At 41.9% G+C, this 24884-nt stretch overlaps 1 protein-coding gene across 1 annotated transcript in view; it reads left to right on the top strand.

Moving 5' to 3' along the window:
• Window positions 1-19357, top strand: part of REL (REL proto-oncogene, NF-kB subunit) — a 47496-nt gene extending 28139 nt beyond the window's left edge. Inside the window, exons 6-11 of the mRNA XM_083174615.1 lie at window positions 7769-7909; window positions 10114-10218; window positions 12231-12443; window positions 14796-14849; window positions 15382-15471; window positions 17661-19357. Coding sequence (XP_083030741.1) covers window positions 7769-7909; window positions 10114-10218; window positions 12231-12443; window positions 14796-14849; window positions 15382-15471; window positions 17661-18334 — 1277 coding nt within the window. The 3' untranslated portion in view covers window positions 18335-19357. The remainder of the gene's footprint in view (window positions 1-7768; window positions 7910-10113; window positions 10219-12230; window positions 12444-14795; window positions 14850-15381; window positions 15472-17660) is intronic.
• The last annotated feature ends 5527 nt before the right edge of the window (window positions 19358-24884 follow it).

Here is a 24884-nt window from a genome sequence, read left to right as displayed (position 1 = left end):
CATTTAACCTCCATAAGATACACTATCCAGTTACATCCCCTCTATACAGTCCACACATATGTATACATATTATCTATAGATATATATATATATATATATATATATATATATATATATATAAAATAAAATCTCTTTTAATTCTCACTCAACCCGCTGAGCTCAGACCATCATTGCTGTGTGATTGGTTCATATAGTCTCTGCAATGTGACTGGGACAATCTGAAGTACTTATCCTTGTGTACTCAATTCTTGTCTCTATAGATTGTAATCTTGTGATCAGGGTCTATCTGTTATTACCCAGTCTTGTTTTATTACAATTTGGTTTGCACTTGTAAAGCGCAAATTAATGGTTACGGTATAGATTATCGAAAATGTCTAGGTCGACCACTAATGGTTGACACTGAAAAAAGGGTTTGATATACCTTAGGTCGACACTGCCAAACAGTCGACACATCTTATGGTTGACATAGGAAAGTTTGACAGTCAAAAGATCGACATGAGTTTAAGTATGCTCAAATGAGTTTATGTATTCTCAAATTGAGCCCCATTATATTCAATTTTAGCCTCAATCCACAGCCATAATAATGTTTTATTACATTTAAATACAGCCTCAATCTACAGCTTACAGCTTCAGGATTTATCCATAATTACTTAGACATTTGAAGTGTTCATGTATCACTGCCCATTTATATTCATCTGGACATTTAAGGATTTATTATATGCCTCAGGAGAGCCTCATTGATATAGGATATATTAGAAGTAGCATATTGTGATTCTTTTTATATTGTGATATTTTATGCAAAATCGAGTGCGCTCGTGAATATATTTTGAATGTGTTTTCATTTAAAATTAAAAATATATACTACAAAAATTGTGGTTTGAATGACATCTGATGCAGCAGCGCCTTTAAAGGTAGTAAGTTATTGCTCTCCTATCACTTAGCTGATTCAGAGATGGATGGAAATTCAATGTCAACTGTAAGCAGAATTGAATCAGGATTGCCTACCCTCCCGGGATGGCCAGGAAGGTCCTGCAAATCGGGTCCCACTCTTGGCCCCCCGGAAAGGTGTGCAATCCTCCCAGATTCCACTGGACCCCCGCATCTCCCCGGCAGCCTTGTTAAATTATCGCAATTTGCGGCTGTTCGAGGGGGAGGGGCTAAATAGGCAAATAGCGCTACTTTGTCCTGCCCCCTCCTCAAGGACCCGCAAATCATAAGATTTACATCTCTGGGGGCCCCCCCTAAGTGCTGCTGACAGTCTCCTCTCCAACTTCTCTCGGAGAAGAGACATATAAGTAGGCCAGTATGATTTGAATATCAGTCTGATTGTAAGAAGGAATATGCATGAGACGTCTCAGTAGAAGACTCTTCAAGAGGCAGGCAGCATGTCTCTACACATCGCAAAATTGAATGGCCCACTGCGGGTCCTGCAGCTGCCCACTACCTCCATGTAATCTAAACAGTAGTGGGTTCCCACAGTAATAGCTATGGGTAACAGGAGCTTTGCTACCCCTGGTAATAGATCTCTGCTGGCTCCCTCTGTACATTATGCGTGAGTGTACTATGCGTGAGTGTACGCGTGTGTAAGTGGGCATGAATCTGTAGCTACAATTCCAGCACTGTGGTCACAAGCTGGGATCTAACATCGCAACCATTGCATCCTCAGCTTACCGACAGAAGTGGGGGATGCAAGGAGAGAAAGACTGCATGGTGGCAAGCAGACCATTGGCTCCTCCTTCCTAGAAAATGGGCGTGTCATGCAACTCACCGGCGTCCCCTACCCCTCAATGCTGCTGCCTGTCTAGGGGAACTATGGGTGGCAATGTAGGGTTCCTTCTGCGTATGCACATTGGCACTTATTAATGTCCTGTGCCTGAATATTTCCCCAAAGGACAGATCTCCTGAAGAGAGGTGTCCTTTGTGGTGTGCGGACTTCTGGGTTTAGGACCTTTTTAACTTGTGTCGGGTGACGCACCTGCCATGGGAGTGCTGAGAGGGATCTTATTGGATCCCTCTCAGTGGGAAAGACGCAGAGAAGGCCATATGTTTCTATAGGGTACTGTCATGTACAGATGGCATTTCCTACCGCATCCAAGCTCCAGAATGTACTGTATTCTGTCTCCAACAGAAGCATTTCTAAGAAAAACATTTAATTCTCTTCACATGATTGGGAAACAGAGCCCGCCAAGTGTGGTGAGGGTTAAATGTTAGCACCTGCCCCATTCCCCGTTCTCAATGAAATAAGTTGCCTATAGTGCTGCATAACAATTGACATTGGCGACACGCCAGGAGTTCTTCTGTGTTCTCTCTGCTCCTTTCCAGCTAAACTTCCTGTTTCACTACAACAGATTTGCTGCGTGCACCCATCTCTTATTATGCCCTTAACCTCACACTTTTTTTCAGAGGCTGACGGGTCACTTTGGGCTCAACACTGCCTTGCTAGGTCCGCAGTATGTTCATTTTACTTCTGTGTTTCTATGCCCCATACACATGGGGTGACTGAGCATCTGTGCTTAGCGAGGTAGTTTAGCACAGATCACTCAGCACAGATCTCTGCACCAGTGATTTGCACTGACCGTCCCTGTTTCTACTGTGTGTATGTATGTTTTGTTGTTTTTTTTTGGAGGGGGGGCACAATATGGGTCTGTTTTTGATTGGCTCGGTTAGCTGCAAATATCACAGATTAACAAATGCCAGATAGCAAAATACCCGTTCCCCCCCTCCCCCCCACTGCCGTTTCCCCTCAGAACCATGCGATGGTTCTGATGTGTAACAAAGAAACATCCCCTCCCACCGCTTGACGCTCTGGCTACCGGACGCCAATCCGACCTCAATTATTACATTTTGAACTGGGACCAGCCATGATCAACTTCCTGATTTGGCCTATGTTTACGATGCATTTGCTAATATATATTTCATAATAAATATAGCTATGCAAAAGACTTTTCGTCTCTTGATGATCAAAAACTACAACTCCAGCAGACTTGCCACCGTAACCGTGCGTGGTGCATACGTAGTGCAACATGTGGGCAGAATTTCTCTCCTCTCACTTTATTTGTGGGTGTATGGGAAGTCAGTTTTACTGTATACTATGGTTAATGCTTTAACCATATCAACGTAACATTTAATGTGCATTTAAGATTCTAAAATTAGCCTGAAAAGGACTGACGAATGTGACGGAGGAACATGTAGTGGGCTGTGTCAGCCTCCAAAAGGTTTCCTACACATTTAATATTGTGGTGACATTACCTTTGCATCAAACCACAATAGATGCTTCCTCTGCTGTTATGCTGGTGGTTTTGAGGTAAATAACTAATAGAAACTACAGTTAGCAAAACCTACTTTATATGAAGCTTGTTCACATTCATTGGACATTTGTGCAAAACTAGAGTAGTGAAATCTTTTGTAAATAAGCAAGAAGTAAAAGTGGAGATTTTAGATAGAAATATATAATATAAGGTGGAACAGTTATATGGTGATGCCATTCACCGCCTGGATAGATTTTACATTTAGTTATATATAACAATGATATATTATAACTCATTTGCATAGCTGTTAGTAAAGTGAGAGGAAGTAGCAAGCGAGTGGAAAAATTATCATAAAAGTAGGAGTTGCTAGCACAGGGCCATAGATAAACTAAGCTGTAAAACTGGCCATACATCAGAAAGACCTCCTCACAATCATGATTGTGTACAGATTTTCCTTCAACTCCCCGGGAGAATTGGTGGTTTTTGGACACACAATATACTCACAATGTGCACACAATCCGTCGTAAAATCCAGCTGCTGCATACATCCAAAGGGTCAGTGCTCATTGCCAGGGGTTAATGCTCACTGCCAGAGGTTAATGCTCATTGTCAAGGAGTCAGTGCTCGTTGTCAGGGGTCAGTGCTCGTTGCCAGGGGTTAATGCTCATTGCCAAGGGTTAATGCTAGTTGCTAGGGGTTAATGCTCATTGCCAGGGATTAATGCTCCTTGTCAAGGGATAATGCTTGTTGTCAGGGGATAATGCTTGTTGTCGAAGATTAATGCCTTGCCAAGGGTTCTCGGAGCCTCAGAGGTGGAAGATGCCAGAGGTCAAATTTGACCTCTAGCATCTGACAGGGAGCACAGCGCTGCAGCGTTACACAGAAGTGCCAGGAGAATATAGCGCTGTGTTCAGACGCTAGAGGTCAAATATGTACTCTAGCGTCTTTCTCCTTTAAGGCAGAGGAATGCCAGGTAAGGAGGTGGCAGGCGGATTGCGGGGGAAGGTGGCAGACCGCTCCAATGACCTATTACATATGCTTAAAAGCACATGCAATCAGGTCCCAACCACGACTAGCAGACCAACCATTCAACCAACGGTACCGCGCATTGCACGATTGTGTCTAGCACTTATTCAGCCAGGTGTATTCTTCGTTATATCATATTTAGATGTTATAGTATGTTTAGAGTTTTGGAAGTAGTAGATAATCAACAATGAAAACAGTGTGATTGTAAGAGCCAGGTTTTCAGTGTGAGATTGTCATATCTAGAAGTATTACCATATATATCTGTACATGTTAATGTTATAGCATTCTGAATAAGAACAGGATTAGCATGTATTTATCGCCCATTGGTTGTGCTGTAGGGCCGATGTGATACATCTGTGAATGACGTTCACAGACATATAGGGGGGTACACACCAATATATTGTCTGTTTGCTTGAAAGCCCAATATATCAGTCAGTGTGCAACCAGCATTAGGCTACTAGATCTGTGTCAGTAAAGGGATCATATATATGATAAGTCTGCTACTGGTAACCAATAAAAAAGAAGATATAGCCAGTGCCGCCCCAGCCATTGACCTCAGCGCATGTCACTGACGGACTATTTCTTGGCTACTAGAAATATATATATATATGCAATAGACTAGCAACTCCACAGAAACTTGCACTTGGTTACTGCGCTGGGTGCCCTCACTGGATTTTGGATACAGTAGCACGGGACGCACGGCACTCTCAGCAAAAGAAAATACACTGCAACAACGGTAGTAAAAGCAACGTTTCAATACCACTTTATTGGAGCCTGATGAAAATGCCAATAAAGTGGCATTGAAACGTTGCTATTACTACTGTTGTTGCAGTTTATTTTATTTTGCTGAGAGTGCCGCGCCTCCCCTGCTACTGTATATATATATATATATATATATATATATATATATATATATATGTGTGTGTGTGTGTGTGTGCACTGCTTAGGGAGAGCCTTAAAGCCCATCCCAGTGCAACAACATATCCCAAAACCAGGTGTGGATTGTTAGGTCAACAGTGTGTAGGTTGACAATCAAAAGGCCATCCACTATTGGTCCACAGGAAGAAGGTCTTATTACTACTTATTAGTGTACCACGCTCGCCATGCTTCGGGCACGGTGCCACGCTGCGCTTAGCACAATATTATATTCTCATTCATGGGCATAGTATGACTATGAAAACTCATGTCAACCTTTTTCTATGGTGACCTTTTGCCCATGTCGACCTTTTGACCACGTCGACCTAATGCATGTCGACTCCTTTCTCGGTAGATTTGCTGAGTGTCAACCACTTGTTTCGGACTTTTCACTGTCAACCTAGACACTGTCCACTTAAAGACTGCATACCCTCCAAACCTGCTAGCATGTGGGAGTATCCTCACAGCTTGTGAAACCTCACAGGAAAGGTGCTGTGCTCACTTGTACCTTTGAGAAAAGCTCCGTGTGATATTCACACAAATCTCAGCAATGCTTGTTATTGCCATGAATGAGTCAGTGCTGCTCTCCCAACTGTACACTTTCCAGCTACATATGGGGGTACTTGCGGGTCTGGTAGACCAGTCAGTCTTTAAATAGCTTATTGAGCTAAACTACCATCATTTGCAGGAAATGCCCCTAAAAATAGAGTATTCTTTCATTTGTCCTTCTTAGTGAGTACGTGAGAGAGAGAGAACATTTTTCTAGGCTTTTTTGCTTTGTTGGAAGACATCCGGGAAAGGGTTCTTGTTACTCAGGTGCCGTTACCTGAGCAGGATGTGTATCGGGTGGAGAGATACATTATATATTGTCCCCGGCAGACAGGGAAGCATTCATTGAAGCACAACACTACAAAATGAGAGATGTATCAAGCCATGGGAGGAAAAAACGGAATTAGTTTCCCAAAGCAACCACTCGGTATCTATTATTTTCACACATTTGTGGCAGCTAGTCATGAAAATGTCAAGGTAGACAACAGAAGCAATACATGTGGAAGACTGGCAGTCTTGATGCCGGTGGTCTGAATACCGACTCTGGCATCCAAGGAGACGGGAACCCCAGCAGGGGTCAGGTAAGTATACTGTACTTGCTCTCTCCCTACCCCCCATAACCCTAACCCTCCCTTCCTGCAGCCGGACCATAACCCCTGACCCTAACCCACCATGCAGGTGCCTAAACCTAACGTTGAGTGAACGTTGGCATCCTGACTGCCGGGATCTTGACTGCATCACCAATAGACAATATCCTGCATTCTGAAGGGGCCGTAAATTAGTATAAAGGGAATTTTCAAAAGCTTTAAAGTTCACCTCTACAGCCACTAACACCTAGTGCCAAATGTAATAGGGTCTTAAGGGGCATATACACAGGGTGATTTCAGCGCCTTTTCTAAGCGATCTGACTAGTCCGCTCCATGTGTATGCCTTGCAGTGATGCCGATGCACGGTCCCACGAGTCGGTGTCGCCGGCTGGGTAAGCCAGTGCTTACACTGGCTTTCCACAGATAGCAAGGCTTTGCCTATTATAAAAATAGGCAAAGCCCCGCTCAGCACAGCATCGCAGTGTGCTGAGCAGGTGTCCCCCTTTGTGCTGAGCGTTTGTGCTGTTGCACATCGCTCAGCACAAAAAGCCGGGTCACCCAGTGTGTAAAAGTTTAAGAATCAGAAATTGAGAGATTTGGGGAGAGTTTACCTATTTTTTTTTTTTTTTCAATCGGCGATCATCTACACTGAAAAAACAGGTTGATTTTGCCATGTAAGTGATTGGCACTTTGAAAAAATATGGGAAGATTCTCCCCAAATCTCTCAATTTCTGATTCTCACACTCTTTTACATTTGTCCCCTAATTTGCACATCCTTGTAGGACACATGCACACATACAAGGTGTAATATTAACTCACTGAGTGTTACGTGTATTTATGATGGTATTTCCTGACTCTCTGGTGGACCTTTCACTTTGCAGTAAAAAATCAAGTCTCAATATTGTAAATAACATTTCCACATCTTTACTATTCCTTATATAATGTCCTGTATATAGTCACCTTCAACTTCTGATTACATTTTTTATTTTTAAAGGTGTGTACGTTCCTGCTAAAGTATATTAAGGGAAATGTATAAAAACAGGTGAACAGGAATATGATGATCTTACCCACAGCCACACCCACTACCACACCCACAAATTTCCTGTCATCAATTGAGTATAGGGCTTGGTGTATCAAGCTGTGAAGAGGATGGGGGAAGTTGGACCTCTGTAGAAGTTGGCCCTAGCGACCAATCTGCTTTGAGGTAGCATTTGTCAGTAAATTCTATAAAATCGTAGGAATATAGGAAGACGCAGATTGGTTGCAATGAGCAACTTCTCCTTTCAAAATCTTCTCCACATGTTGTGCTGCTTGATGCATCAACCCCTATTGTGTAAGCACTACAAGGCTGCTTTCATATTATTTTCATTGATATACAGCCTGGGCATTGTCTTTTGCTATATACATGTGATCATATAATAGTACATTGTATATTCCCCTGCAGTACCAAATGACCAGCTGCTGACTATTGAGGACTATGACCTGAATGTCGTACGGTTATGCTTCCAAGTCTTCCTTTCTGATGCCGATGGAAACTATACAATTGCCTTGGCTCCGGTTGTTTCCAACCCAATATATGACAACCGTAAGTTTATTTACACATATTCTGTTGATTTTATTTTCACAGTAGAAGCAAAGAACCTTCTTGATTTTTTTTATAGCATAATCCAAATCCATGTACATTTGATTTTTATCTACATGCATAGATATCTACTAATAATCAAGGAGGAGGCGGTTGCACAATGGTCAACCTCCACAGCTTGTTACCTGGGCTTTACCCGCTAAATCCCTGCTTGATTCCCGGTTAAAAATCTCGGGTCACTTTACCAGGGATTTTTACCTTGTACCAGTTTCCACTGACAAAATTCCCAGGTAGGTGCGCGTTCATATGCAAAAATTTGGGATTTTTAGCTCAATGGAAAATTTCTGTAATGGAAAATGTGTAATGTAATCACACCAGAGCAATGCAAATCACAGCCAGGGAAGCTCAGCCTGACTTAAGGTGCCCATACACGTTACAATTACTTTATACAATATTGTATATCTAATCGCATGTTGGTTTTGGGATGAGATCTAGTACAAAAAGTATGTGCTGCACATACTTTTTGTACTAGATCTCATCTCATCGCAAAACTGAGATGCGATGAGATGCGATATTGTATACAATATTGTATACAATAATTGTGACGTGTATGGGCACCTTTAGCATCAGTGTTGCTGGTCATACCTCGGCTTCAGTAACACTGCTGCAGAAATAAACATAGTATAGGGGCAAATATTGGTGCGTACAGCATTAGACCCATAAACTATATAACTTGATCTTATGTCATCAAAAAGTCCATTTATAGATTTTCGTTTAACCATACTTCAAAGTCCATTTATTTTATTATGGCATTATATAGAAGCTGTTTGATGTTGTTTATTCACTAAGTGTTCAGAAACCTGTTTAAGGTTGAAATAAATTCTATGTTCTTATTTTCTGATGTAAAACAGTGGGGCCCTATGTCACTGTGCCTGCAGCCAGACATGTCTCAGGCAATGCCAGATGCTTATTTCTATGTTCTAATAATCACTTTTCGAAGTCATTTAGGAATAACCAGCGGCAGTTTTTACCAATGGGCTGCAGCCCCCATAGGTAAAATCCGCCACTGTTTGAAGCCAGATGCAGTCTGTGAAATTGCACTGGCTTCATTGTAACTGGCAGTGACTTCCCATTGAAAGTTCAACCTGCCAGTCACCCAAGGCAGTCCCATTGGGAGGTGTTCCCTCCCTCTGGGGTGCCTCTTTGGGCTGCTGCGGGGGCAGTCCATAAATACTGCACATGTACTGGATCTGGGACCGTGAACATGTTTCTATGGACTGCTGTCTAAGCAGCCCATAGAGGCGGTGGACCACTGCATGCGCAGTACCAAATAAGCTACTGCGCATGCACCGGTCCCATGACCACGATGGGGGTTGGGATCGGCAGCGGGGATCAGCGACGGGGACCAGCAGCAGCAGCCCTCCTACACAGAAGTGAGAGCCGCCACTGGGAATAACAATGGCTGTTTTCACTGGATCTTGAATCAAGAAGCCTTGATTTTTTTTTTACACCTATACACTATTGTATAAGCATGGAGTTTGGAGGCATTTCCATTAAGAGCACAATGCGTAGAAAGAACCTGAAAATGCACTTCCATGTACACATCTCTGCAACCGTAGCAAATGAGCTGAGGGTAGCAAAAGAGTAAAACGCTTGGCTTGACAATGTTAATAGTTAATGCTAAAGTCACATTACACCAAGATGTACACAATAGATTACTCTAGTGAAGCACAATCGTGTCGGGACAGTGTTATTGGTAAATGCAAAAGTCGCATTGGCGATAATCTCAAATATTAGGTGATGTGAATACATTATTGCGACTCCTTAATGGCCCGATACACTACAACGATGTGTCTGACCCTGAAGTCGGATATCATTTCCCTTGAACTCCCCCTGGACCTTCCCGGGAGTGAATCCATCCGATTTTTTGTCATTTTTTTTCCAGAAGATTTATCTCATGGGATTGATCAGAAAATGCCAAATCCTATCTTCATTTTCTTTTCAGTACATGTTTGGCACTAAGCAATACTCCTCATGACAGGGGCCTGTTCATGAGTAACCAATTATAACATAACTACACACACTGTTACATTTTATTTCTGTATGTTTGCCGTGTTTTCTTTACTAGAGTGCAATGTAATAATGTCTCTTAATGGTTCCAAATATTAAAAAAATGTATTAAGGACTAAACTACCTTGCCATTGCAGGCGCTCCCAACACGGCCGAACTGCGGATATGTCGGGTAAATAAGAACTGCGGGAGTGCCGCGGGGGGCGATGAGATATTCCTGCTGTGTGACAAAGTTCAAAAAGGTGAGTTATGGTGTGGACCGTCTGCTATGGTTATGTGTGGTACTGGCAACGGTCAGAATATCTTTGTCCTATAACTTGTCTTTTACAATAAAACAGACAGTAAATGGTCACATTGGCTTTGTTTGAATGTGAGAACTACACTTTAATATATAGTTTAGTCCATGGGTTTTCAAACTCAGTCCACAGTTCCCATTTTCCAGGTTACTCATTGACACATTTTAAAAGATCCACAGGTGGAGCTAATTATTTCACTTGCGATTCTATTGGGGGTATGAAAAGTGGGATCACGGCTGTCGATCCCCGCCGACAGCCGTGATCCAGGCCCGTTCAGATTGACCGCATAACGACAGACGGGATTCAATGTTCCGCCTGCCAATGGGCACAAAGGGGGCGTGGCCCAGATAACGACAATCCATGGCCGTTATCGGCAGAACGGGCCCAACAGCTTTTGAAGTCGGGCCCGTTCTGCCGTGATCCCGCATCAATGCTGTCGTTAATGAGCTGTCGCTCACAGCGACTGTTCTCTTAGTATAAATAAATACAAATACAGCCATGTCAATGAATTGATGTTTAGTGAAATATTGCACCCAAAAAAAAGAGTTGCTGTGAGCGGCGCTGGCATTTATAGCAGATATTTTGAGGATCTCTCTCGGCAACATTGGCACTCAAAGGGTTAACCTTTTTAGTGCAAAGTGTTGTCAAAATAGGTGTGAAAATTGCCAAGCAAACATTTTTATTCATTATAATGATCAGTAATGTTACCTTATATAGGAAATATAATCTTGTTTTACACAACATTTTTTATTTGAATTTATATAACAAATGTGAGCGACGCTGGCATTTTTAGCAAATATTTTGCACATCTCTCAAAGAGATGTTGGCACTCAAAGGGTTAACAGTGTAATACTCACTAGTACCTTCACTAGCTCTAAATACTATTTTCCATGTAATACTGTAGCATCTGTTCATTTGCTTCCAGTTTTGCAATACTTCCAATCAAGCCATACAGCTTTAATCAGGGAAACATAAAATATACAGGTTCTGTGGCATGCTCTAAATTACCACACATTAAAAACAGGATTTTCAGCCCAATAGTACTTTCGGCCTATCCAATTATAGCCTATTTTTAAAGCTGTGTACACACGGGGGGTGATATATTGCTCAGTGTCTCCTTTTCATCAGCCACCAGAGATGGTCACTGATGAAAGGGAACCTCTGCCGGGGGAGCCGCAGGGGGAATCAGCTGGTCGCAGGAGCTTATGTTCATAAGGGGGGCTAAAAACGGGAGCATGTACCCGGCGATTTATCGCCGATGCACACTCCAATCGCTGGCAATATGGTCGTTCAGCGACCATATTGCCAGGGATTATAGCCCGTGTGTACGCACCTTCACATGTATTAAATAACCCATTTTCAGGTACCATATAGGGGGTATTCAATCTCCCGCAGCCATCTTCCGACTGGGGATATGGATTTTGGGCTGTTGGGCTCTACAGCATTAAACAGGGGATCTCGCGGAACGAGCCTGACTTCACAAGCAGTCAGGCTCGTTCTGCCGATAACGTCCGGGAAGTGACAAGCTCCATGACAGGCACCATCTAGGACAGTGGCAGCCCCCTCCTACAAAAAGGTGGGGTGCATGGTGTATACAGTTATAACTGGTTATTGCGGGGTGCATGGTATATACAGTTATAACTGGTTATAATGGGGTGCATGGTGTATACAGTTAGAACTGGTATTTGCGGGGTGCATGGTATATACAGTTATAACTGGTTATAGTGGGGTGCATGGTGTATACAGTTAGAACTGGTTATTGCGGGGTGCATGGTGTATACAGATTAATGGGCATGGCAGTAATGGTGTGAATTGATTTGCTATAGATATCACCTCTAATCAGTTGCGTTGCTCACAACTTACCTAATCCATTCTTTGGTTTTCTAATAATTGCAACATTGTATTTTCTTATTTACATGGTCACTAATTTCATTACCTCCGGTCATTGTTCTGTGTAGATGACATACAGGTACGTTTTTTTACCGACACTTGGGAAGACAAAGGACAGTTTGGGCAAGCCGATGTGCACCGCCAAGTCGCCATTGTGTTTAAGACTCCAGCATTTCCATTTCATATCACCGATGTCACAACAGTGAAAATGCAGCTTAAGCGGCCATCCGACCAAGAAGTCAGCGAGCCTATGGATTTCAGATACATTCCGTGTGAACAAGGTGAGCAACGTTGAAGTGTTTCCAAATTCTAGCTAAAATATCTAAAAAGAAAATGAGAACAATCTCAGGTTTTACCAATATTGACTTGCATTCTATTTGAAGTTTATATTATTGTACAGTTTATACAGTATTCTTTTTAAACACGTGAAAATTTAAGACGAGTTTTACTTTACTATATAATTTGTTAATTTTGGGAAAAAAGTTCCCGTTCGCAGTCTGACATGGGTAAACAAACATAAATTTAAATTTTATTGATCCACAGGAAGGGAAAACAAAACTTTCACACAGTTGCTAATTTAGACTTCTTGTTCATAATATTGGGCAGTATTCAATGAGAAAAGTTCTCCGTGTTTTGTGGAGAATTTGTGCTTTGTTCGCCTTGGATGGAGCATTTTGCTCTCCAAAAGCGAGCAACCCTATTCAATGTGAAATATTCTCCGTCTTTTTAAGTGATTTTCTCCGTCTCTCTCCGTGTAGCAATTCTCCATCTTTTGATGGAGAGCTGGAATGTGAACTTTTGAACGTAAAGGTTTTTTTTTTAAATTTTGGTGTAAAAAAATCAGTTTTTTTTTCCTGTGAAGAGGCATGTTATTTTTATTCATGTGCTTATAGCACATGAATATATATATTTAATTTAAAAAAAAATATTTTTTTACATTTTTTTTTTTTTACACAGTGCAGCCAGCAGGGGGCCCGAGCGCTCGAGCCGCTCATTAGATATTCATATATTCACTGCAGCCGAACGTAACTATGCACGAACGGGTTTAGTGAATACTGGGTCCCCCGCTGGCTATAGGGGGATGCAGCCTGGATCCTGGAGAGCCCCCCTCCCCTCCACAGTCCTCTGGAGCAGCCAGGGAGACTTTAATCTCTCTGGCTGCTTCCGGCTCCCTGAAAGCTCCCTGCTCCCTGCAGGGGTTAAGACTCGCCGCGAGTGGCGGCGAGTCTTAACCACATTGAATAGAGGGAGCAGGAGTGGCAGCGAGCCCTCCGGAACACGGAGAGTGCATGGAGAGCTAAATAAAACGCTCTCCATGCACGGAGAACTTTTTCATTGAATACTGCCCATTATCTACTTATCATAGATACAGATAAGATCTGATTGCAGTACAAATTTGTTCTCAAAATGGGCAAAACCATGTGCACTGCTGGTGGGGCTGATGTAACATGTGCAGAGACAGTTAAATTTGGGTGGGGTGTGTTGGAACTGAAATCTAAATTGCAGTGTAAAAATAATGCAGCCAGTATTTACCCTGCACAGAAACAAAATAACTCACACAAATCTAACTCTCTCTATACATATTACATCTGCCCCAGTGTACATAGTTTAGCCCATTTTGAGAACAAATTTCTACTGCGATCAGATCTGAATAAGGGTCAACATTTCTTGCTGGAGAGCATACATGCCTACTTACATGACTCACCCTTTGGGGAAGTCCAAGTGGCAAGAGCAGGAGGCATTGTGATTGGTGTCATCTTGGCCCTGCCCCCTTTTGTTCAATACCCCAATCTGCAGCATCACACAGCTACGGCATGACCATGGTGTAGCAAATCAGGTGAGAAATCCCCCACCCACTTCACTAGGGAAGTGGGAGGGATTACAGAGTACTCCTAGGATTAATTAATCTCTGGACTTCCTGGGAGTATATGCAGGGGTCTAATTTATGTATTTGAGTAAAGCAAAAAAAAAGCAACTGTGCAAAACCATATTGCACTGCAGGTGGGGCAGATGTAAAATGTGCAGAGATATTTACATGGTGGGTGTGTTTAAACTGAAATCTAAATTGCAGTGTAAAAATAAGGCTCCTTAACATTTGTGGTCTACATGGAAAAGCCTCCAGTATTTTTGTATAGAAAAAAATATAACCCACCGAAATCAAATCTAAATCTATGACATGTTACATCTGCCCCACCTGCAGTGCAGCATGATTTTATTGTGTCCTTTGTTTGCATTACTTACAAACATGAATCAAGAGCAAAATTCTCATGACAAATCCCCCTTCCTTGCCGCCCAGCCATCTAACCTGTTTCTCTCTCAAATCAGAGTTCCTGTGAATGGGAGTTGGGCATTGACAATACAGCTGTGAAAAATATGAAAAACTCTTTAAGTTAAGCTGGCCATACATCTACAGATTTATTGTCAGATCTGACTGGTTGGAACAAAATCCTGGTAATGGATGAGAGCAAATGACAGTTGAACATTTGCTTTGAAATGCTGGCAAACATTCAGATATTACCAGGATTTTGTTCCAACCATCTACATCTGTAGATGTATGGCCATCTTTACTCATGCTACTGCTTACCACAATAGAGCATCTGTACTAATGTATTTTTGTTTTGACATTTATTTAGACCATTATGCAAAGAAAATGAAAAAAAATGAGGAGGTGCTATATCATTTTTGGGGTGAGTAATAGTAGCGTTTTGTGTATCATAACATGTCTGTATTTTATTAGGGCATAGAGATTATAACGATGAGCAACTTCTGTGAGGGCACTTTAGGTCTCCATAGTCTCAGTGAGGCATCAGTTGGTGGTAGGGATGGACAGTAACTTCAGTCGGATTAAGGCCACATGGAACTTGTTACCAATCACCCAAACTAGTGTTGGCCAGACTTTATGTCGGATAATCAGGTTATTCTCAATGTACATTCGATACCCCAGAATGAATATATTAAATATATATGCTGTAGGCAGATGACTAGAAGAATTTGATGGCAGATAAAAACCTCTTGGCCCATCCGCCATCACTCGTGTGTGTGGCCAGTGGCCAATATTCTTACCAGGCTTCCAAGTGATCAGACTGCTTGACCTACAGTATGCAGACTTTTGTCCAAACAAACCACCACTGTCCGGAAAGACCCCACGTGTGTCTGCTATGGCTTTTTCCCTGATTATATATAATGCATTGTCTAAATAACCAGTCATGTGTATTGCAGATCATCTACAGGACCAACAATTTCATAAAGGAACCAAGCCTATGGCAACACTATCATCATTGTCTGGTAGAGAGCGACCAATAAAAAAAGGTATATTATGTTTTAGACATTTTTACATAAAGATAGTGTTAATGGGTTTTCGTTAGTCGGTTATACACCCCATCGGTTACAGCTGTTGAAAACCTGATATTCTGGAGAGTTTAGTGTACAGGTGTCCATATGCAATAAAATATTGTAAACTGTTTAGGTATTGGTATGATTCCTTATAAAATGGGGAGTGATAAACCGCTAGCCAATCAGCTCCTAATTGTTATGTTACAGGCTGTGTTTGAAAAATGACAGGTGGGAGCTGATTGGCTGGTTGTTTATCACTCTCCACTTTTTGAAGCGTGGTCATACTGTAACTAATGGAAACATGCATGTGTAAATGCTTACAGGGCCCCTTTGTCATTTCTTAATATATATGCAGGTGAAAAATACTAGATGAATAGGCTACAAGATACTAGAAGTAGAAATATAGCCACAGTGGGCCTGATTCATGTTGGTGGGTTAAGCAACTACTGAGTAAAACCATGCTGCGCTGCAGGTGGGGCAGATGTAACCTGTGCAGAGAGAGTGAGATTTGGGTGGGGTGTGATGAAACTGAAATCTAAATTGCAATGAAAAAGTATTTACCCTCCACAGAAAATAATATAACTGTATTTGTTTCCTTTGCGTGGCAACATGGTTTGTTCCAGACACAGTTACCTCCTCTTTTTGCTTTACTTACAAACATCAATCTGGCCAAGAGTTTCCAGAGACACTAATACCCCTTTCACACTCTCATACCCGGGAATGTGTTCCCGGATGCTTCCCGGGACTCTACCCGGGAATGTACCCTTTCACACTGCACTCAGACCTGGGATCGACCCGGGACAGCCCCATTCACACTGATCCCAGGAAATCCCTGCAAATACATATGCATGTCATTAGAAATGGACTCCAGGGCTCTGAAGGATGACATCAGCATTTGTGAGCCCAAGAAAGCTCCAATCAGCAGCTGTTTTAAAGTCCCATGTACCCAATCCCGGGTACGGGACCATTCACACTGACCGCATCCCGGGTCGATTCTGGAATCTTCCCTAGGTCAGGACCTGGGTAGAAATCCCAGGATGTTCATCCCGAAATATTCTTTCAAGACCCTTTCACACTGAGCTAAATCCTGGGTTGATAAGTGAAAGGGGTATCATACTGCTTTCACATCGCAAAATGCAGGGTTGCACCGGGACTTTGAGACAGTTCAGTCCCGGTGCGACCCTGCATTTTGAGGAGTTCACATCCCCTCAGCGAACCGGCATTATTGCCGGTTCGCTGATGTCATCCGGGGGCGCGGTGGGGAGTCTGCGCATCATCGGGGGCGGGGGAGGAGGCAGCGCTTAGAGCTGGCGCTGCTCCAAGCACTGCCTCCTCCATAGTGTGAACGGGAAACTGGTCGCTCGACCCGTTTAACCTGTTCACACTGCACAGCAACCCATTTGCGAGACCCAGTAACCCCTTTCACATCGCACTAATTACCGGATCGAACCGGCAAGAAACCGGCTTGTACCCGGTAATTAGTTGCGAAATTTACTAAGATGGGAGTTCTGTTTCAGATGGGATGTTGCTACGGGCAACCAATTACATACTATCTATTATCTTCAGTAAGGTGCTAAATTAATAAGCAGTAGATTCTTATTGGTTGCCCGCAGCAACATCCCATGTGAAATAGATCTCCCATCTTAGTAAATATTCCCCTAAGCGCCTGATCTGTTAAAACACATTCGATTAATAATGTACCCATAATCGAAACTTGATTCCAGCATGTTTTTGTGCAATTTAGTTCGGGGGAAAACAAGAAATACATATTTTCACCAAAAATACAAAAATCTTAATTGTATAAATCTGTTCTGTGTATAATTCCTCTAAAGAATGCAGCTGCATTTCCAGCTTGTTTGGGGAAAGTGCAGCCATGCCTTATTGACATGTCATTTTCTAAAACCTTTATTATGATCCCTAATAATTAACTGTACGGGGCATAAAGGGCCTACCTGGGGAATGCAGTGGTATGGGACATTGCTTAGTGGTGCCAAGTCTCCTGCTCTCTGGTGCCGGCACCTCTAGTTCTCCCACTCATTGCTGCCGGGTCTCTCGCTTTCCAGCAGCGGCATCTCTAGTTTCCTCGCTCACGGGTGCGGTCTGGTGGAGACTCAGGATGGGGGCCAGTCTAACCGTTACTTATTATTCTTTTTTCATTTTCACAGAGCCAATTGTCAACCAGACATGTATGCAGCCGTCAATTGGCGTACAATCTGTGGCCGGATCCGCAGCTCCAAGATTTCCTTTCACCATGCCCCCTTTGCAAGAACCCAGGAATACTTCCATCCCGGCTGGTAATCAGACCTTTCTTAGTAGCATTTGGCCAAGTACAAGCACGCTTGCTAATCCAACTAATCACCAGAACATTAGTTTTGTAAAGATGCTAACAACAGGAAACACTGCTCAGCAGAAGGCTTACCAGATAAGAAAACCTCTGGAGGCTTCTACAACCCGTGTGGAGTTTAATCCAGTGTTTCATTCAACTACAGATACCACTTTGCAAAAAAACAATTACAGTGTTCCTGAGAAAAGCTTATCCAATACCCATTGTATGCCAAGTGTCTCACAACCCAATTACACATCCATTGAAAATAGCACGTACGGGTCATCCTACAGTGATGCATTTATAAGAGATTCCAGTAGAATGAACGCACCATCCTGCCACAGTATTCCACAAGCTGGTTTTTTTGATTTACCATTTAGTACAGTACCGCATAACAGCATGATACATCAGTCTGGAGCGGATCTCATGGAAACAACGCAAGTTGAGTTTTGTAGCGTTGATTCTGACCTTGAACGCTTCATCGAGGATTTATCAAAGGGTATGTCAAACCCGTAGCACATTTAGAATGAGGGGTTTGTTTCAAAGCCTAATTGGACCGCCAGCCTGCCGGATATAATGGTTATTTATCATTCTTCTGATTATCCTGGAGAGCATGGTCCAATTGGCTGGATAATGGCCCTACTTCACTGTGGAATGGGTTTTAGAATCAAAGACATTCGGATAACAACTTGCTGTCCAAGAAATGTTAGTGAGCAGCCTTGAAGGTGCCATTCCCAATGTGGATGTATCTTTTCAATATCTTCATCTTCTGTATGAGGATATTTTCCTTCTGTGTACCGAATCATCCTCAGATGAAATGACCATTAGAAGTAACCAGGGAACAATGTTACGGATGATAAAATGATTAGTAAGGCAGAGCAGGACTGCCAAACTGCCTCCAGCCATGATGACACTGTAGTCCCCAGCTTCCACTGAAACTTCCATATGCTCTATTGTAGGAGAGCAACTAAAAGGTATCTACAGCCTACACAAGGTTCTCCCTTGGACACGATTGTTGGATAGAATGGATAGGTAGAATGTCGCACGGGTTAGGAATGATGTACACAATTAACAAACATGATGTATGGAAACTTTTTTTTTTTTTTTTACTAAATATCAACAATAGATGTCATAACTTTTGAAGACCACTTACAGGACTAGTCTGGTGACCACGTGTAGTCCTTGATGTGATACAGCCATCATGGCCAGTCATTGCATACTTTTCCGACCCCAGTCCTATACGTGCTGATGTCACTGAGGTATGTAGAAGATCTGTTGACCAGATGTTCTAGCTAGGCTAGTGCATTTTTAATATAAACTTTGATACCTGTTTTGAAGTTAAGGGACATCATCAAAAATATAATGAATCCATGGATATTTTTACAATTCAGGGGAACATAAAACTTACCTTAAGATGCCTTTTTGTACATTTTTATTTTGGAAAGAAATACAATAATAGACTTTAGGTTTATAAAGAATATGCACAGATATTCACTGCTGAGCTCAGTATGGTTCTCATTTTAAGCATGGTACAATTTTTTTTTTTGTATGATCACATTTTCAAAATTATATATATATATATATATATATATATATATATATATATATATATATATATATATATATATATATATATATAGTCCACACTGAGAGCAACACACCAAAACAAATGTAGGTGCCGGTGCCTTCCTGGGTACTCCAGGTTTGGAGTCCAATACATCCAATATATATATATATATATATATCAAAGATGTGGGGCGGCGGCACTCAGGCAAATAAAAGCACGAACAGACGGTGTTTAAAACCAACGTTTCAGAACCCTAAGGTTTTTTATCAAGGTGTAGCGTGTTCTCACGCTACACCTTGATAAAAAAAACTTAGGGTTTTGAAACGTTGGTTTTAAACACCGTCTGTTCGTGCTTTTATTTGCCTGAGTGCCGCCGCCCCACATCTTTGATATTGCACCGAGAGATCCAGCTGGATTTGGAAGGCACCGGATTTACTGCAACCCTCATTTATCAAGCCTGCAGATTAGCTTGGGCTCATTGGAGTGCTAACCTTATACCTCTACATATATATATATATATATATACACATATATATAATGTCCAAAAATTAAGGCACTCAGAGACTGTCTGATGGAGCAATTATTTCCGTATTGAGGGTTTAGTACGGACGGGAGCACGCTCCCGAAAGTACTAAACCCTCAATACAGAAATATTTGCTTCATTAGACAGTCTCCGAGTGCCTTCATTTTTTAGATATATATATATATCTCAATACTGTCCGTTTTTCATAATCATGTTTATACTTTTCTAGGAACTTGTGCATTTTTTGCTATGATGCAAATATTTATTAATGAATGTAATGACTGTGTCATTGTTACTAGGACTTGGCTAAATGAGCTAATTAAATTATCACTTGTAAACAATGTTTTTAAGGTAGTTTGAATAAACTAACGTTTTGGTTCCTTGTGCTTGATATTATTTTCTTGTGTGTGTGCGTGTGCGTGTGTGTGTGTGTGTGTGGGGGGGGGGGTTTACAATGCCCTTTAATCCACTGTATGAGGTGCTTTTGAGTATTTCTATATTGTATAAAATCAATTTGTGTTTGCAAAAGCAAAAAAATGTCCAGCCTCATGGAAGTCCACACGCAGTTGACTTTTTTTATTCTAGAGGGGCAATACAAGTTGATATTGCAGTGATGTGTAAGCACTGGCAATGGCACTCAAACTTGCACCCATCATGGGCCCTCCTAGTGCCGGACTCGCCTCCTGCAGTCAGCAGTACCATATGTGCAACACAAAGCCACATTTACTAACACCTGCAAATTCATTGTTGGAAACTGGATCCCCCCCAAGAGTCTCATAAGTGATGCTAGAGATTCTACCATATCCTGGTCATTGGTCTCTGCCACCCAGCTGCCATTGTCCTGGTATCCTCCTTTAAGTCACCATCAGGCTCATCTGTGTATTTTTGGTCCCTTTCTGCTTTCACGCCAAGTTCCTACATTGAAACATACTCTATCTGCATTGCCCTCACAATGATGAGAAATAGTCCCAGCAAACATTCTATGTGGTGACCCTCAGATATTTGTCCTCAATGGCTGGGGATGTCAACAGATAAATATCATTTAAAGTTTGTGGTTCTACCAGATATTTGGTCATAGATCCCACTATGACATTATTCGTGGGCAATTCTTCCTCAAGACCTTCATCCTGAACCTCAATATCTTCTTCTATCTGTTCCATTGGAGATTCCTATGAGATAATTATTATTCCATCATATATATATATATATATATATATATATATATATATATATATATATATATATATATATATAAAAAGTAACCACAAGTGGATCACAGTGCTGTACAGATGGCATACATTAAAACTGACATTACAGTAGCTAAAAAACTAAAACAGAGCACAAGTAGGAGTTAGCACCATAATGCTCATTACACAATACAGCCGAGATGTAAGGAAGCAAAGGAGATGTCGGCATGCTACAAGGGTCAGGCTGCTGTTGTAAAGCCTGTGAGAATAATAGGGAAGAGAACACCGCTCCAGGGAGCTTGTCATTTGATTCGTGCATATGATGCAGTGAAGAGAGATGTGGCAATGGTAATAATTGGCTGATCGCAGAGGGTGGAAGAGAGTATGTAGCGAGATAAGGTTGGAGATGTAGGGAGTAGTGGAATTATAGAGGGCCTTGTATGTGAGGGTGAGGAGTTTGAAGAGGATTCTGTAGGGGAATGGAAGCCAGTGCAGATTTTGTTGAGTGGAGTGGCTGGAAAGGAAGATAAGTCTAGCTGCAGAGTTGAGAACCGATTGGAGGAGAGTAAGATGGAGGTGATGGAGACCCGTGAGGAGAATTTTGCTATAGTTCAGCCTTGAGATGACCAGTGAGTGGATAATAAGTTAAATTGCACTCCGCGAGAGGAACAGCCTGATTTGAGCGACAAGATTGAGGGGCAAAGGAGAGGGAGGAGTCGAGAGTAACGTGCAAGCAGCAGAGTTGGGCAATATGATAGTATTATCAACAGTGATAGAGAAATTGGGGTAGGAGGGGGAGTGTAGACTGTAGATACCTGAGAGATATAGTTGGAATAGAGGTGGTATTGAAGGCCAAAAGAGCTTCTGAGTGCACCCAGGGAAAGGGTGTACAGGGAGAAAAAGGAAGGGGGCCTAGCATAGAACCCTGGGGACACCGACAGGCAGGATTAACGGTGTTAAGGTGGAGCCGCAGACAGACAATGACAAGAACCGATTAGCCAGCTAAGCTGTGAACCAGGAGGAATCCCTTTCAATACTTATTAACTAGATGTAAATCAAGAGCAAACACCAAGTAAGTGTTGCTGATTCGTCTGTCCTGTGAGTCTGCATCAAAGACAGGTGTCTGTGCAGGTGAGCAGGGTTATATAGTACATTATTTACATTATTATATTAGAATGACAGCCTGTCACTTTGCATATTTTGGTTTTGTCAATAAAGTTGTAATCTTGAATTTCAATATTCGATCCGGTCATGTATTTATATGGACTTAACTCCAAACTCCTCACCCTAAAAATAAAACCTTTTAGTTTTATAAAATAAAACAGATTTTTTTATGCTAACACTGGTTCCGCTGTATCACCTGTGTATTTCAATAACCTCCTGCTTTGTGGCAATTCCTAGATCATTGTATCCTATACCTTATACCTGTAAGCTCAGACAGTACATTGTACAATTATGATTAATATTATAAATTAAATGTTTGTTTGTTTTTCTTTAAATTTAGTTATATACCTACGGTTAAATATACAGGGTTGTGAGCTGACCAACATGACTTACCGGATTGTTTAAAATAGTTATGGTATAAAACATCTACAGTCTCTAGCTCTACAATCATATGGTCGACCACTAATGGTCGACAGTCACAAGGTCTACAGGGTTAAATGGTTGGCAGGGTTCAAAATGTCGACAGTCAAAAGGTTGACAGCTAAAAGGTCGACAGGGTTCAAAGGTAGACTGTGAAAAGGTTGACATGGTCAAAAGGTTGACATTGGAAAGGTCGACATAATTTTGTTTATTGTTTTTAGGGTGTCAATGTCGTCATAGGTCGACGTGGACACTGTCTAAGTGTACCATATCCCCTCGCATGGCTCAGTGTCTCACGGCATTTTATTCTCCCTCCACCCCCATGTCGACCTTTAAACCCGGTCGACCTATTGTATGTCGACCTATTGTCTGTTGACCTTTGGACCATGCCTGCCTTTGGAGTGTGGACCTTTAGACCCTGTCGACCTTTTGACTGTTGGCCAATAGTGGTCGACCTTATGACTGTTGACCTAGACTCATTCTATGATCAGTCCGAATACCCTGTGTAATACTTATTATATGACCATCAGCTGTTGGTTTGTGTATATTAAATAGAAACACCCTGGATACGGTCACTAGGTCGACGAGCATTAGGTTGACATGACTGAAGGTCGACATGTGTTAGGTCGACAGGGTAATTATGTCGACATAGGGTTTTTTAATTTTTTTTGAGCCGACGTGCTGACAGGCGGTATTTCATGCCCTACCATCTGTAAGGGCATGGTAGGAGAATAAAATAGTGTGCCGAGCACAGCGAGGCACCGTGTAGCGCAGCGAGCCATGCGAGGGGATGCGGTGCTACGTTTCTGTGTCAACATTCGGGACAAAAAAAGTGAAAAACCTCATGTCGACCTTCATGCATGTCGACCTAATGCTTGTCGACCTAGTTGCTGTCTGTCCAATAATCCATACCCAAACACACCACTTTTGTCTCCTAAGTCTTCAGGCAAAACAGCAGATAATACAGTTTATTTACCAAGTTTATGTTTTTTTTTACTGATTCCGTTATATACTACCTTCATTTCACCTCACACATCTTTTATTACTACTGAATAACGTTTATTAGCCTTACATTGCAGTGGGTAGTTTCGGATATTATAGCTCTGATCTCCCGTATCAGTCTTTACGGTACTTATGTAATATCTGGGCTCCCGTTTTTCTTATAAGACCGCGTCCGCTCGCCACACTTCGGGCCCGGTGGCTCGCCACACTATATATAAATTCAACTCCATGTGTAGTTGGATAGTAGGGGTATGAAAAAATGGGGTGCATTTAACATGGGAGCCCAGATAATACATAAGTACCGTCTTTACAGATGAGTTAGGAGCAGGATTAATGAAGCGCTCTGTATTATACAGATGCCACACGCTGTCCACAATATGAAAGATTTAAATCACACTGATACAGTATGCAAACTCTCTTCTCAATTCACTAATAACCTGTAACCACAGTATTTATAGGGTACATTTATATAACTTCCTATTCCTCAAAAATGCTAAATAAGTTCTATAGCAGGCTGGTGTATTAGTGACAAAGGATTAGTATGTTGGTGCTGGTGTATCATACTTAAGCCAGGCTGTCAATACTGGTTGAGAATTGGAATTATTGTGTGAGCAACACTTAAATTGAGAGCCTTAAACTGTATGGAAAACTGCGGTATTCAGGGATTTTGCTTCGCCTGCCCGAGAGAGGTGGAATAAAATCCCAGATGAGCTATGGCACGTGCCATAGAATTGTCCTGCGGCAATACAAATTCCCCCAATCATTGATATTTTAGGCAAAGGGAGACAATCTCTTACCACATATATTTTTTAATTGAGCCGTCCAAAATTATATATTTAAAAAAAAAAAAAAAAAAAAAGGTGCAGTTGTTCATACAGGACATCATTGACGTCACAGCGTTAATGTAACATGAAGTCAGGTGTGAGCAATAGGCAGTGAACACACGTCAGAATAGTTTCCCATACATAAGCCACCAGCCCACTCTGACCAGTTCTCCATAGAGCAGACAAGAACTGTGTAGGGTTTAATATCTGGGTTTGCTATGGCCAGCTATCAGTTGATGCGAGTGAGTAGTTTCAAGTGCGTTCGACTCCCACATTTGCTGTTCAACAACATACAGACATACACAGGAATGGAAAATATTACAATAAGAGATGTGACAGTAATGTAAATAGTGGTTTAGGGATTAGATAAGTGTAAATC

The sequence above is a fragment of the Crinia signifera genome, chromosome 3, assembly GCF_055691185.1.
Source record: "Crinia signifera chromosome 3, ASM5569118v1, whole genome shotgun sequence".
NCBI lineage: Eukaryota > Metazoa > Chordata > Amphibia > Anura > Myobatrachidae > Crinia > Crinia signifera.
The sequence above is the reverse complement of the archived record's forward strand: the minus strand, read 5'-3'. Positions and strand labels throughout refer to the sequence as shown.